The 13,930-nt window shown below is 34.6% G+C and overlaps 1 protein-coding gene across 5 annotated transcripts in view; it reads left to right on the top strand.

The window, feature by feature from the left end:
* Nucleotides 1-13,930, top strand: part of MYO18A (myosin XVIIIA) — a 264,342-nt gene that overhangs the window by 176,287 nt on the left and 74,125 nt on the right. For all 5 annotated transcript variants that reach the window (XM_067472195.1, XM_067472196.1, XM_067472197.1 and 2 more), the window contains 2 exons: nt 2,788-2,898; nt 11,702-11,806. In XM_067472195.1, the coding sequence (XP_067328296.1) occupies nt 2,788-2,898; nt 11,702-11,806 (216 nt within the window). The remainder of the gene's footprint in view (nt 1-2,787; nt 2,899-11,701; nt 11,807-13,930) is intronic.

Here is a 13,930-nt window from a genome sequence, read left to right on the forward strand (position 1 = left end):
ACAACAACTAAGTCCCTCATGTCGTGGTGACCCCCAACCATAACATTATTTTCGTTGCTACTGCAGTCATTTTGAGTCCCTTTGGGGAGATACAGCAATATATAAATAAAGTATTATTATTATTACTAGCCGTCCCCTGCCACGCGTTGCTGTGGTTCTGTGTGGGAGGTTTGGCCCAATTCTTTCGTTGGTGGGGTTCAGAATGCTCTGTGATTGTAGGTGAACTATAAATCCCGGCAACTACAACTCCCAAATGTCAAGATTCTATTTTCCCCAAACTCCATCAGTGTTCACATTTGGGCATAAGTATACGTGCAAAGTTTAGTCCAGATCTATCATTGTTTGAGTCCACAGTGATCTCTGGATGTAGGTGAACTACAACTCCCAAACTCAAGGTCAATGCCCATCAAACCCTTAGTATACGTGTAAAGTTTAGTCCAGATCTATCATTGTTTGAGTCCACAGTGATCTCTGGATGTGGGTGAACTACAACTCCAAAACCAAAGGACACTGCCCACCAAACCCTTCCAGTATTTTCTATGGTCATGGGAGAACTGTGTGCCAAGTTTGGTTCAATTCCATCGTTGGTGGGGTTCAGAATGCTCTTTGATTGTAAGTGAACTATAAATCCCAGCAACTACAACTCTCAAATGTCAAAATTCTATTTTCCCCAAACTCCATCAGTGTTCACATTTGGGCATAAGTATACATGTAAAGTTTAGTCCAGATCTATCATTGTTTGAGTCCACAGTGATCTCTGGATGTAGGTGAACTACAACTCCAAAACCAAAGGACACTGCCCACCAAACCCTTCCAGTATTTTCTATGGTCATGGGAGAACTCTGTGCCAAGTTTGGTTCAGTTCCATCGTTGGTGTGGTTCAGAATGCTCTTTGAGGGTAGGTGAACTATAAATCCCAGCAACTACAACTCCCAAATAACAAAATCAATTTTTTTTGCGTGAAGGACATACATTGGGTTGTTAGGTGTCTTGTGTCCAAATTTGGTGTCAATTAGTCCAGTGGATTTGGAGTTCTGTGAATACAACAAACGAACATTACATTTTTATTTATATAGATTACAATTCGTCATGTAAATATCTGATACACGGGATGAATTTTCATTCACTGGTCAAATTTGGCACAAATAATACATCCAGAGAGTAATAAAGAAAATAAAGTATTACTGGTGGTGTGGGGGAAATTGATTTTGTCATTTGGGAGTTGTAGTTGCTGGGATTTATAGTTCACCTACAATCAAAGAGCATTCTGAACTCTACCAGCAATGGAATTGAACCAAATTTGGCACACAGGACTCCCATGACCAACAAAAAAATACTGGGAGGGTTTGGTGGGCATTGGCCTTGAGTTTGGGAGTTGTAGTTGGCCTACATCCAGAGAGCACTATGGACTCAAACAATGATAGATCTGGACCAAACTTGGCATGAATACTCAATATGCCCAAATGTGAATACTGGTGGGGTTGGGCGGAGTTATTGATTTTATCATTTGGGAGTTGTAGTTGCTGGGATTTATAGTTCACCTACAATCAGAGAGCATTCTGAACTCCACTAAGGATGGAATCGAACCAAACTTGGCACACAGAACTCCCATGACCAAGAGGGAATACTGGGAGGATTTAGTGAGCACTAACCTTGATTTTGGGAGTTGTAGTTCACCTCCATCCAGAGAGCACTGTGGACTCAAACAATGATAGATCTGGACCAAACTTGACACCAATACTCAATATGCTTAAATGGGAACACTGGTGAAGTTTGGGAGAAATAGAGCTTGTCATTTGGGAGTTGTAGTTGCTGGGATTTATAGTTCACCTACAATCGAAGAGCATTCTGAACTCCACCGACAATGGAATTGAACCAAACTTGGTTTACAGAACTCCCATGACCAACAGAAAATGGAGGGTTTGGTGGGCACTAAACTTGAGTTTGGGAGTTGTAGTTCACCTACATCCAGAGAGCACTGTGGACTCAAACAATGATAGATCTGGACCACACTTGGCATGAATACTCAGTATGTCCAAATGGAAACACTGGGAGAGTTTGGGGAAAATAGGCCTTGACATTTGGGAGTTGTAGTTGCTGGGATTTATAGTTCACCTACAGTCGAAGAGCATTCTGAACTCCACCGACAATGGAATTGAACCAAACTTGGTGTACAGAACTCCCATGACCAACAGAAAATGGAGGGTTTGGTGGGTACTAACCTTGAGTTTGGGAGTTGTAGTTCACCTACATCCAGAGAGCACTGTGGACTCAAACAATGATAGATCTGGACCAAACTTGACACCAATACTCAATATGCCCAAACTTGGCATGAATACTCAATATGTCCAAATGTGAGTACTAGTGGGGTTGGGGAGAAATAGAGCTTGTCATTTGGGAGCTGTAGTTGCTGGGATGTATAGTTCACCTACAATCAACCAGGTTGAGAAACACTGCTCTAAAGCAAATGGAGGAAGGACCAGGGACCATTTGTTCCACCATTTGTGCGTGCCTTCTCCTTAAGATACCTAGATTGCTTTCCCCCAAATGCAGACTACATGGCCTTCTCACCCGTCACTTTCCACCCTCACAACAGCCTTGCGAAGTAGTCTCTCAGGCAGAGAGAGACGCCTGGCGACCGGGAGGCAGCAGGAATATATTCATAACAAAGGCACCCTCCCCAATATGAACTGGAAGCCCGAGTCTGGATATTGTGGGGCCTCGGGGGGTTTATCACTTCGTTGTTCTGCCTTTCGGTCTCAGGACTCCTTCTTTTCCCCGTTTAAGGCCAAGCTCCGGCTGGAGATGGAGATGGAGCGCCTCCGCCAGACGCACTCCAAAGAGGTGGAGAGTCGCGACGAGGAGGTGGAGGAGATCCGGCAGTCGTGCCAGAAGAAGGTGAGTAGCTTTCCGGGGGCCACTTTTAGATGAGACACTGGGATTCCTCAAGCCACGTGGGGACCAAAGAGCCGTTCCGAGCTGGGAAGTTCAAGAGAGCTTTGACTCGGGAGGTCTCTGTGGTCATCATTAGCCTCTCTTGCTCTGCTCCTGCCTTCCTTTCATGAGAGGAGGCCTCCCTCCAAGGGACCAGGTTTGGCTTCCAATTAGCCGGACAGGAAGCCGGCCCCTGGGGTCACCTCCAGCAGGACGGACAGAGAGACGGACAAGGGGAAAGGGTGGCATTGTCTCCTCCTTCCTCTTCCTTCCTCTTCCAACCTCCGCCCTTCATTTCAGGATGACACAATCGTCAGTCACAGTTTGCGGGAAATAATAACACATCCTTGGCATATTTTAGAAGGTCGGGGCACCTCCCATCATCCCTGACCATTGTGGTTGTTGTTGTTGTCGTCGTTATTCATATGCATACTGTGTTGTTATTCATATCCTGCTTTTTCTCCAGGAATCAAGGTTGTGATCGGTTGGAATTTAGAACATCCCAAAAGTCAGCACTAAAATTTAATTACCGTATATACTCAAGTATAATTTATTTATTAACATCCAAAAATGGGCACTAAAATTAAATATATACTCGAGTATTGTTTATTTATTAATTAACATAAAAAAATCAGCACTAAAATTAAATTACCCTATATACTTGAGTATTATTTAGTGATTTATTTATTAACGTCCAAAAATCGGCACTAAAATTAAATTACCGTATATACTCGAGTATTGTTTATTTATTAACACCCAAAAATCAGCACTAAAATTTAATTACCGTATATACTCGAGTATAATTATTTATTAACATCCAAAAATTGGCACTAAAATTAAATTACCGTATATACTCGAGTATAATTTATTTATTAACGTCCAAAAATCGGCACTAAAATTAAATTACCGTATATACTCGAGTATTGTTTATTTATTAACACCCAAAAATCAGCACTAAAATTTAATTACCGTATATACTCGAGTATAATTATTTATTAACATCCAAAAATTGGCACTAAAATTAAATTACCGTATATACTCGAGTATAATTTATTTATTAACGTCCAAAAATCGGCACTAAAATTAAATTACCGTATATACTCGAGTATTGTTTATTTATTAACACCCAAAAATCAGCACTAAAATTTAATTACCGTATATACTCGAGTATTATTTATTTATTAACATCCAAAAATCGGCACTAAAATTAAATTACCGTATATACTCGAGTATTACTTATTTATTAACATCCAAAAATCGGCACTAAAATTAAATTACCGTATATACTCGAGTATTATTTATTTATTTATTAACATCCAAAAATCGGCACTAAAATTAAATTGCCATATACACTTGAGTATTATTTAGTAATTTATTTATTAACATCCGAAAATTAGTACTAAAATTTAATTACCGTATATACTCGAGTATAATTTATTTATTAACATCCAAAAATCGGCACTAAAATTAAATTACCGTATATACTCGAGTATAATTTATTTATTAACATCCAAAAATGGGCACTAAAATTAAATTACCGTATATACTCGAGTATAATTTATTTATTAACATCCAAAAATCAGCACTAAAATTAAATTACCGTATATACTCGAGTATAATTTATTTATTAACATCCAAAAATGGGCACTAAAATTAAATTACCGTATATACTCAAGTATAATTTATTTATTAACATCCAAAAATTGGCACTAAAATTAAATTACCGTATATACTCGAGTATTATTTATTTATTAACATCCAAAAATCGGCACTAAAATTAAATTACCGTATATACTCGAGTATAATTTATTTATTAACGTCCAAAAATCGGCACTAAAATTAAATTACCGTATATACTCGAGTATTATTTATTTATTAACGTACAAAAATCACCACTAAAATTAAATTACCGTATATACTCGAGTATAATTTATTTATTAACGTCCAAAAATCGGCACTAAAATTAAATTACCGTATATACTCGAGTATTGTTTATTTATTAACACCCAAAAATCAGCACTAAAATTTAATTACCGTATATACTCGAGTATAATTATTTATTAACATCCAAAAATTGGCACTAAAATTAAATTACCGTATATACTCGAGTATAATTTATTTATTAACGTCCAAAAATCGGCACTAAAATTAAATTACCGTATATACTCGAGTATTGTTTATTTATTAACACCCAAAAATCAGCACTAAAATTTAATTACCGTATATACTCGAGTATAATTATTTATTAACATCCAAAAATTGGCACTAAAATTAAATTACCGTATATACTCGAGTATAATTTATTTATTAACGTCCAAAAATGGGCACTAAAATTAAATTACCGTATATACTCGAGTATAATTTATTTATTAACATCCAAAAATCAGCACTAAAATTAAATTACCGTATATACTCGAGTATAATTTATTTATTAACATCCAAAAATGGGCACTAAAATTAAATTACCGTATATACTCAAGTATAATTTATTTATTAACATAAAAAAATTGGCACTAAAATTAAATTACCGTATATACTCGAGTATTATTTATTTATTAACATCCAAAAATCGGCACTAAAATTAAATTACCGTATATACTCGAGTATAATTTATTTATTAACATCCAAAAATCGGCACTAAAATTAAATTACCGTATATACTCGAGTATTATTTATTTATTTATTAACATCCAAAAATCGGCACTAAAATTAAATTGCCATATACACTTGAGTATTATTTAGTAATTTATTTATTAACATCCAAAAATCGGCACTAAAATTAAATTACCGTATATACTCGAGTATAATTTATTTATTAACATCCAAAAATCGGCACTAAAATTAAATTACCGTATATACTTGAGTATAATTTATTTATTAACATCCAAAAATCACCACTAAAATTAAATTACCGTATATACTCGAGTATAATTTATTTATTAACATCCAAAAATCACCACTAAAATTAAATTACCGTATATACTCGAGTATAATTTATTTATTAACATCCAAAAATCGGCACTAAAATTTAATTACCGTATATACTCGAGTATAATTTATTTATTAACATCCAAAAATGGGCACTAAAATTAAATTACCGTATATACTTGAGTATAATTTATTTATTAACATCCAAAAATCGGCACTAAAATTTAATTACCGTATATACTTGAGTATAATTTATTTATTAACATCCAAAAATCAGCACTAAAATTTAATTACCGTATATACTCAAGTATAATTTATTTATTAACATCCAAAAATGGGCACTAAAATTAAATTACCATATATACTCGAGTATTGTTTATTTATTAATTAACATAAAAAAATCAGCACTAAAATTAAATTACCCTATATACTTGAGTTTTATTTAGTGATTTATTTATTAACATCCAAAAATTGCCACTAAAATTAAATTACCGTATATACTTGAGTATAATTTATTTATTTATTTATTTATTGGCATTAAAAAAAATCAGCACTAAAATTAAATTACCATATATTCTCGAGTATAATTTATTTATTAACATCCAAAAATCAGCACTAAAATTAAATTACCATATATACTCGAGTATAAGCCGACCCGAATATTAAGCTGAGGCACCTCATTTTACTGCAAAATACTGGGGAGACGTATTGACGTATTGGGTGGGAAATGAAGCAGCTATGGGTCAATTTCAAAATAAAAATAGATGCCACTCAAATTATATTAATTACATTAAATTGAGGTGTCAGGAGGTTAATTTTTTTTAATTTTTATATAAAACTAATTTAATTTTTACATAAAAAGATAAGAATGTCCAACTCTGATTAAACCATTATTCTAACCTTCTTCAATGTAAACGTTCTTACATGTCCTTCCAGTAATGATAAAGAGAGTAAAATACTAAAAGTAATAATAATAATAATAATAATAATAATAATAATACAGTAATAATAATAGAGTAAAATAATGTAAATGTAATAATCATAATAAATAGATTAAAATTAATGTAATAATAATAATAAAACAGTAAAATTATAAATATTATTATCATTACTGTATTATTATTACTGTATTATTATTGTCAGGAGAGAATGCCTCTCTAGAACATGGCCATATAGGCCGAAAAAACCTACAACAACCAATTTGAATATTATGTTTACATTATTTTACTGTATTATTATTACTGTATTATTATTAAGTGAAATGATAAATGTAATAATAATAATAATATAGTAATAATAGAGTAAAATAATGTAAATGCAATATTCATAATTAATAGATTAAAAATAATGTAATAATAATATAGTAAAATAATAAATGGGATAATAATAATACAGTAATGATAATAGAGTAAAATACTAAATGTAATAATAATAGAGTTAAATAATATTAATAATAGAGTAAAATAATAAATGTAATAATAATAATAGAGTAAAATAATGTAAATGCAATATTCATAATTAATAGATTAAAATTAATGTAATAATAATAATAGAGTAAAATAATAAATGTGATAATAATAATACAGTAATGATAATAGAGTAAAATAATAAATGTAATAATAATAGAGTTAAATAATATTAATAATATTAGTAATATTAATAATAGAGTTAAATAATAAATGTAATAATAATAATAGAGCAAAATAATGTAAATGTAACAATAACTAATATTTGAGTGAAATAATAAATGTAATAATAACAATAATAGGGCAAAATAATGTAAATGTTATAATACTAATAATAAATAGAGTAAAATAATAAATGTAATAATAATGATGAATAGAGTAAAATAATGTAAAAGTAATAATAACTGATTATTGAGTAAAATAATAAATTTAATAATAAAAATAGAGTAAAATAATAAATTAAAATAATAGAGTGAAATAATGTAAATATAATAGTAATAAATAGAGCAAAATAATAAATGTAATGATAACAATAATAATAGAGTAAAATAATGTTAATGTAATAATAACAATAATAATAAAATAATGTTAATGTAATAATAATAATAATTAAAGTAAAATAATAAATGTAATGATAACCATAATAATAGAGTAAAATAATGTTAATGTAATAATAATAATAATAATAATAAATAGAGTAAAAGAATAAATGTAATGATAACAATAATAATAAAATAATGTTAATGTAATAATAATAATAATAATAAATAGAGTATAATAATAAATGTATTGATAACAATAATAATAGAGTAAAATAATGTTAATGTAATAATAATAATAAGAAGAAGAAATAGAGTAAAATAATAAATGTAATGATAATAATAATAATAATAGAGTAAAATAATGTTAATGTAATAAATAATAATAATAAATAGAGTAAAAGAATAAATGTAATGATAACAATAATAATAAAATAATGTTAATGTAATAATAATAATAATAATAAATAGAGTAAAATAATAAATGTAATAATAATAATAATAATAATAATAATAATAATAGTAATGACAGAGTAAAATAATAAATAACTTCAACTTGAGGATAAGCTGAGGGGGGCTTTTTTATCCTAAAGAAAGGTCTGAAAACTTGGCTTATACTCGAGTATATATGATAAGTTAAAGGCTTGCTCTGTAAATTCCCGGGTTCAGACAGGCTCATAGAGGGGATTATGGTCTGTCAGATCAGCTGTCTGTCTGTGTTTCCTCCATGACCATTGACTAGATGATTGGAGTCCAACAATATCCATATTTTCTGATTTGGGAGACGGACCAGATTGTTATGGGATGGGAATGTGTGGGAAGGAAAGATGCTTCGACCTTGATTGACAGCTCTCCTGCTTGTCCTGCTGATGGGCATTGCAGTCCAACGTCACAACTCTGCCTTAAAGCAACACACATCTGATTGGGGAAGGTGAATTGGAGACTCGCATCGTGGTGGAAAGACCACGGCTGAGTCTTCCCCGGCTCCCTGGGAAGCCGAGTCTCGAATTAATAAATAATAAGCGTGACATTTCACAATCAATTACAGAGTCAATACCGGCAAATTCTCCCTTCCCGGGGGAGGCCAGAGTGCTTCCCGAGGTGAGATGAAATCCACGCTTTGCTGGAGACCTCAGGGCAGCGCACACCAAGCCTCTCCGTCAGGGAAGGCGCAACGCATGGTTTCGGCGCCAGATGACAACGGAAACCCAGGCACAGAGGGGACGGAATGAGCATTCAGTGGCCTATTTCACATCTCCCTTTCTTGGGCAAGGTTCTGGAGAAGGTGGTGGCTTCTCAGCTCCAGGGATTCTTGGGTGGTACCAATGATCTTGATCCCTCTGGTTTGAGGCCTGGTCATGGAATGGAGACAGCCTTGGTCACCTTGGTGGATGACCTCCACTGAGGACTAGACAGGGGGAGCATGTCCCTCTTGGTTCTCCTAGACATCTCAGCGGCTTTTGATACCATCAATCATGATCTCTTTCTGGGTTCTGGTTCTCTTGAACATCTCAGCACCTTTTGATACCATCAGCCATGATCTCCTTCTGGTTTCTGGTTCTCTTGGACATCTCAGCACCTTTCAATACCATCAACCATGGTCTTCTGGGTTCTGGTTCTCTTGGACATCTTACCATCTTTTGATACCATCAACCATCATCTCCTTCTAGGTTATGGTTCCCATGGACATCTCAGCGGCTTTCAATGCCATCAACCATGGTCTCCTTCTGGGTTCTGGTTCTCTTGCACATCTCAGCAGCTTTCGATACCATCAACCATGGTCTCCCTCTGGGTTCTGGTTCTCTTGGACATCTCAGCACCTTTCGATACCATCAACCATGGTCTCCTTCTGGGTTCTGGTTCTCTTGGACATCTCAGTACCTTTCGATACCATCAACCATGGTCTCCTTCTGGGTTCTGGTTCTCTCTGACATCTCAGCACCTTTTGATACCATCAACCATGGTCTCCTTCTGGATTCTGGTTCTCTTGGACATCTCAGCACCTTTCGATACCATCAACCATGGTCTCCTTCTGGGTTCTGGTTCTCTTGGACATCTCAGCACCTTTTGATACCATCAACAATCGTCTCCTTCTGGGTTCTGGTTCTCTTGGACATCTCAGCACCTTTCAATACCATCAACCATGGTCTCCTTCTCGATTTGCTCTCCAGAATGGGTGTTGGGGGCACTGCTTTGCAGTGGCTCCTCTCCTTCCTGGAGGATTGCACCCAGATGGACCTTATGCCTATTTTGGACCCTATGGCTCAGGAGGGACATGAAAAGGGTCCAGAGGAGGACAACCAAGAAGGTCAGAGGTCTGGAAACCACAAAATGGTGAAGGCTCCTTCTTTGGAGGCTTTTAAACACAGCCTGGATGGCCATCTGTCAGGGATGCTTTGAATGCGATTTTCCTACTTCTTGGCAGGGGGTTGGACTGGATGGCCCATGAGGTCTCTTCCAACTCAATGATTCTATGAAATCTTGTGAGGAACAGCTTAAAACAGGCATGGGCAAACTTGGGCCCTCTGGGTGTTTTGGACTTCAACTCCCACAATTCCTAACAGCCTACCGGAACTAGGAACTCCTAGTTGGGAGAACGAGGTTGATCTAAATGTGTGGTTCTCAACCTATGGGTCCCCAGAAGTTTTGGCCTTCAACTCAACTCCTAGTTGGGAGAATGAGGTTGATCTAAATGTGTGGTTCTCAACCTATGGGTCTCCAGAGGTTTTGCCTTCAACTCAACTCCTAGTTGGGAGAACGAGGTTGATCTAAATGTGTGGTTCTCAACCTATGGGTCCCCAGAGGTTTTGGCCTTCAACTCAACTCCTAGTTGGGAGAATGAGGTTGTACTCATAGGTAGTTCTCAACCTATGAGTCCCCAGATGTTTTGGCCTTCAACTCAACTCCTAGTTGGGAGAATGAGGTTGATCTAAATGTGTGGTTCTCAACCTATGGGTTCCCAGAAGTTTTAGCCTTTAACTCAGCTCCTAGTTGGGAGAATGAGGTTGATGTAAATGTGCGGTTCTCAACCTATGGGTCTCCAGATGATTTGGCCTTCAACTCAACTCCTAGTTGGGAGAACGAGGTTGATCTAAATGAGTGGTTCTCAACCTATGGGTCTCCAGATGTTTTGGCCTTCAACTCAACTCCTAGTTGGGAGAACGAGGTTGATCTAAATGAATGGTTCTCAACCTATGAGTCCCCAGAGTTCAACTCAACTCCTAGTTGGGAGAACGAGGTTGATCTAAATGAGTGGTTCTCAACCTATGGGTCTCCAGATGTTTTGGCCTTCAACTCAACTCCTAGTTGGGAGAATGAGGTTGATCCAAATGAGTGGTTCTCAACCTATGAGTCCCCAGAGTTCAACTCAACTCCTAGTTGGGAGAATGAGGTTGATCCAAATGAGTGGTTCTCAACCAATGGGTCCCCAGAAGTTTTGGCCGTCAACTCCTAGTTGGGAGAAATGAGGTTGATCTAAATGAGTTCTGGTCCTTTTCCGAGGAATTACGAGAAGGAAGAGAAGACTTAATTGGCCTATTGAACTGTAGCCGATCTTATGCTTCTAAATGGCAAATTTATTTCATTTTAATAGATTAATTAATCGGTTGAAATGCATATGATTAACCAGCTTAAAAGTTCCCTAATCAGTTGACAGCCGGAGAAAAATGCCTCAATTATTTATCGGCGTTGGTTTGTTTTGGGAAACATTTGTCAAACGATGACTGGTTTGTGGCCCGCCTTCCCCATGGCGGGCTTCTCCTTGCCATCGGTGACCTGTGGGAATGGGTCCGTGGTTGGATTTGAACCCCTCGTTTTGCTTTCTGTGCCCCACAGTTGAAGCAGATGGAGATGCAGCTGGAGGAGGAGTATGAGGAGAAACAGAAGGTGCTTCGGGAGAAGAGAGACTTGGAAGGCCGCCTGGCTGCCGTCAGCGACCAGGTAAAGGGTGCCAGGGGTGGTATTATTACTACTACTACTACTACTACTACTACTACTAGCTTGTGTCCCCGGGTTATTTGAAAAAATCAATTTTAATGGTACCAAATGTATAAGGTTGTGGGTGAACTGTAACTCCCATCATGCCAGGTTAACTCCAAAGAACTCCATCAGAACTTAAAGTTTGTGATGTTGGGCAAGTTTGCTCTAGATGCATCATTGGTGGGGTTCGGTGTGCTCTCTGAAACTTTGTGATGTTGGGCAAGTTTGCTCTAGATGCATCATTGGTGGGGTTCTGTGTCCTCTCTGAAACTTTGTGATGTTGGGCAAGTTTGTTCTAGCTGCATCATTAGTGGGGTTCAGTGTGCTCTCTGAAACTTTGTGATGTTGGGCAAGTTTGCTCTAGATGCATCATTGGTGGGGTTCAGTGCGCTCTCTGAAACTTTGTGATGTTGGGCAAGTTTGCTCTAGATGCATCATTGGTGGGGTTCAGTGTGCTCTCTGAAACTTTGTGATGTTGGGCAAGTTTGCTCTAGATGCATCATTGGTGGGGTTCAGTGCGCTCTCTGAAACTTTGTGATGTTGGGCAAGTTTGCTCTAGATGCATCATTGGTGGGGTTCAGTGTGCTCTCTGAAACTTTGTGATGTTGGGCAAGTTTGCTCTAGATGCATCATTGGTGGGGTTCAGTGCGCTCTCTGAAACTTTGTGATGTTGGGCAAGTTTGCTCTAGATGCATCATTGGTGGGGTTCAGTGCGCTCTCTGAAACTTTGTGATGTTGGGCAAGTTTGCTCTAGATGCATCATTGGTGGGGTTCAGTGTGCTCTCTGAAACTTTGTGATGTTGGGCAAGTTTGCTCTAGATGCATCATTGGTGGGGTTCAGTGTGCTCTCTGAAACTTTGTGATGTTGGGCAAGTTTGCTCTAGATGCATCATTGGTGGGGTTCAGCGTGCTCCCTGACTGTAGGGTAAACTACAACTCCCACTATGGTGAGTCAGTTCCCTCAAACCCCTCCAGTAGGTTGAGTGAGTCATGGGAGTTCTGGGTGCCAAGTTTAGTCCAGGTCCATAATTGGTGGAAGTCACCATTTCTCTGGTTGTGGGTGAACACATCCTTCTAATAATAATCAAGATAGTAAAATAATAAATGTAATAAAATAATAATAGAGAAAAGCAATAAATGTAATAACAGTAAAATAATAAATGTAATAAAAATCATAATTAAAAGAGTAAAAAATGTAAATGTCGTAACAATAATAGAATAAAATAATAAATATAATAATACCAGAATAATAAAGTAAAATAATAAATGCAATAATAATAATAAATAGAGTAAAATAATAAATGTAATAATAACAATAATAATAAAGTAAAATAATAAATGCAATAATAATAATAAATAGAGTAAAGTAACAAATGTAATAATAATAAGAGTAATACTAATAATAAAAATAAGAGTAATAATAAAGTAAAATAATAACTGCAATAATAATAATAATAATAAATAGAAAAAATAAATGTAATAATAATAAATAGAAAAAAATAAATGTAATAATAATAATAAATAGAGTGAAATAATAAATGTAATAATAATAATGAATAGAGTGAAATAACAAATGCAATAATAATTATAAATAGAGTAATAAATGTCATAATATAATAATAATAATAAGAGTAATCATAATAATAAAAATAAGAGTAATACTAAAATAAAATAATAACTGCAATAATAATAAATAGAAAAAATAAATGTCATAATAATAAATAGAGAAAAATAATAAATGCAATAATAAAAATAAATAGAGTGGAATAATAAATGTAATAATAACAGTAATAATAAAGTAAAATAATAAATGCAATAATAATAATAAACATAATAAAATAATAAATGTAATAAGAGTAATAATAAAGTAAAATAACAAATGCAATAATAATAATAATAATAATAATAAATAGAGTAAAGTAATAAATTTAATAATAATAAAAATAATAATAAGAGTAATAACAATAAAAATAAGAGTAATAATAAAGTAAAATAATAACTGCAATAATAATAATAAATAGAAAAAATAATAAATGCCATAATAAATAGAGAAAAATAATAAATGTCATAATAATAAATAGAGTA

The sequence above is a fragment of the Anolis sagrei genome, chromosome 11 (assembly GCF_037176765.1).
Source record: "Anolis sagrei isolate rAnoSag1 chromosome 11, rAnoSag1.mat, whole genome shotgun sequence".
Taxonomy (NCBI): Eukaryota; Metazoa; Chordata; class Lepidosauria; order Squamata; family Dactyloidae; genus Anolis; species Anolis sagrei.